The sequence below is a fragment of the Trichogramma pretiosum genome, unplaced genomic scaffold (assembly GCF_000599845.2).
Source record: "Trichogramma pretiosum strain Unisexual culture from Peru unplaced genomic scaffold, Tpre_2.0 scaffold445, whole genome shotgun sequence".
NCBI lineage: Eukaryota > Metazoa > Arthropoda > Insecta > Hymenoptera > Trichogrammatidae > Trichogramma > Trichogramma pretiosum.
Genome location: NW_019641111.1, coordinates 1 through 1680, shown reverse-complemented (window position 1 = coordinate 1680; position 1680 = coordinate 1). Strand labels below are relative to the sequence as shown.

At 46.5% G+C, this 1680-nt stretch overlaps 1 protein-coding gene across 1 annotated transcript; it reads left to right on the top strand.

Annotated features, from left to right (window-relative positions):
- Positions 1-11: 11 nt before the first annotated feature.
- On the top strand, positions 12-1672 carry LOC111693458 (zinc finger protein 84-like; the record flags this gene model as incomplete). Its single annotated transcript, XM_023458071.1, has 2 exons — positions 12-580; positions 1052-1672. Coding segments are annotated over 2 exons (1190 nt in total), but the record flags the coding sequence as incomplete, so codon positions are not given.
- Between the last annotated feature and the right edge of the window lie 8 nt (positions 1673-1680).

Below are 1680 nucleotides of genomic sequence, written 5' to 3'. Positions count from 1 at the left end.
TGTGCAATAAAAGTTTCACCCGTAAACAAAGTCGTACGCGACACAAGCTCAAATACATCGGAAAGAAGCCCTACCCCTGCGACCTGTGCAATAATAGCTACGATTACGAACGCAATCTTAAGCGACACATGCGCACCCACACCAAGAAAAAACCCTACACCTGCCCCGAATGCGGCCAACAGTTCAGCACGTTCGACGAAATGATAAACCATCGGCTCATCCATCCATTCAAGTGTCGACTATGCGAGTACGCAACCCGTCGCAAAGATTGGCTCAGAAACCATATGAAGACTCACTCTACGGACAGAGTCCCAAGTTCGTCGTCGGAAGCCAGACCGACCCGCCCAGGTTCGAGTCGAGCTAGCCCGGCTACGAGGCCGGCCTCCAATCACTCCAACGAGCAGCAACTTCGAGACCAAATCCCAGCAGAACCTGTTCGTCAGGAGCAGCCCGAGGCAGCCCAGGCTCGAGTCGAATTCGCCGGCAACGAGACAATTTTGCCTCGAGACCAAATTGCACCACAAGTAGATCAACACGAAATGTCGCAGCCAGACCACGATGGTGAACTCATTGAACCAAGGTATCAGCCAAACCTGTGATGTATACGGAAATAAATTCGCGCATTAAGTCACTCTTCAAATCCACATAAGGCATTTACTTTCACGCCCCGCGCGAAAAAAATTTTCTAAAAGTAATTAATCTCCAAACTCATATTAATTCGATGCAAAATGGTATTTCTGATAAGAGCTATTTTATGACGCTAATTTTTTTAATTATGAAGTCCAATGTTTCCATTTAATACTGAGCGGACTGAAGCCTCTTCTTAAATTTTTTTTATGACTTTGGTAAAAAATCCAATATACACTATTTGTTTGAATCAATTATACGTAAACTCGAATCAATAACTTCAAATACACTGAGCTCACAATAAGCTCTATCCATTATTAATATATGAAACTGACTGTGAAAATAATTTAAAGAGCATGCAAACAGCAAAACCGTAATTTATTTGAAAAATTTTATTGATGTAAATTTTTACGACGATCAATAGCAACAGTGAGGGCGCCCAGGACAAGCCCTACCCCTGCAATCTGTGCAATAAAAGTTTCACCCGTAAACAAAGTCGTACGCGACACAAGCTCAAATACATCGGAAAGAAGCCCTACCCCTGCGACCTGTGCAATAATAGCTACGATTACGAACGCAATCTTAAGCGACACATGCGCACCCACACCAAGAAAAAACCCTACACCTGCCCCGAATGCGGCCAACAGTTCAGCACGTTCGACGAAATGATAAACCATCGGCTCATCCATCCATTCAAGTGTCGACTATGCGAGTACGCAACCCGTCGCAAAGATTGGCTCAGCAACCACATGAAGACTCACTCTACGGACAGAGTCTTAGGCTCGTCGTCGTCGTCGGGAGCAATCCCAGCAGACTCGAAGATACCGACTTACCGCAATTGGTCGCCCGGGAATCCCCGTCCATCGACGTCGTCGCCCAACTCGATGTCGTGCCACAACTCGTTCGAGTCCGTCACGACGAACAATAGATACAGTGAGAGCGTCCAAGACAAGCCCTACCCCTGCTACCTATGCGATAAAAGCTTCACCCGAAAACACAATCGTACGCGACACATGCTCACCCACACCGGCGAGAAGCCCTTCAAGTGTCAAC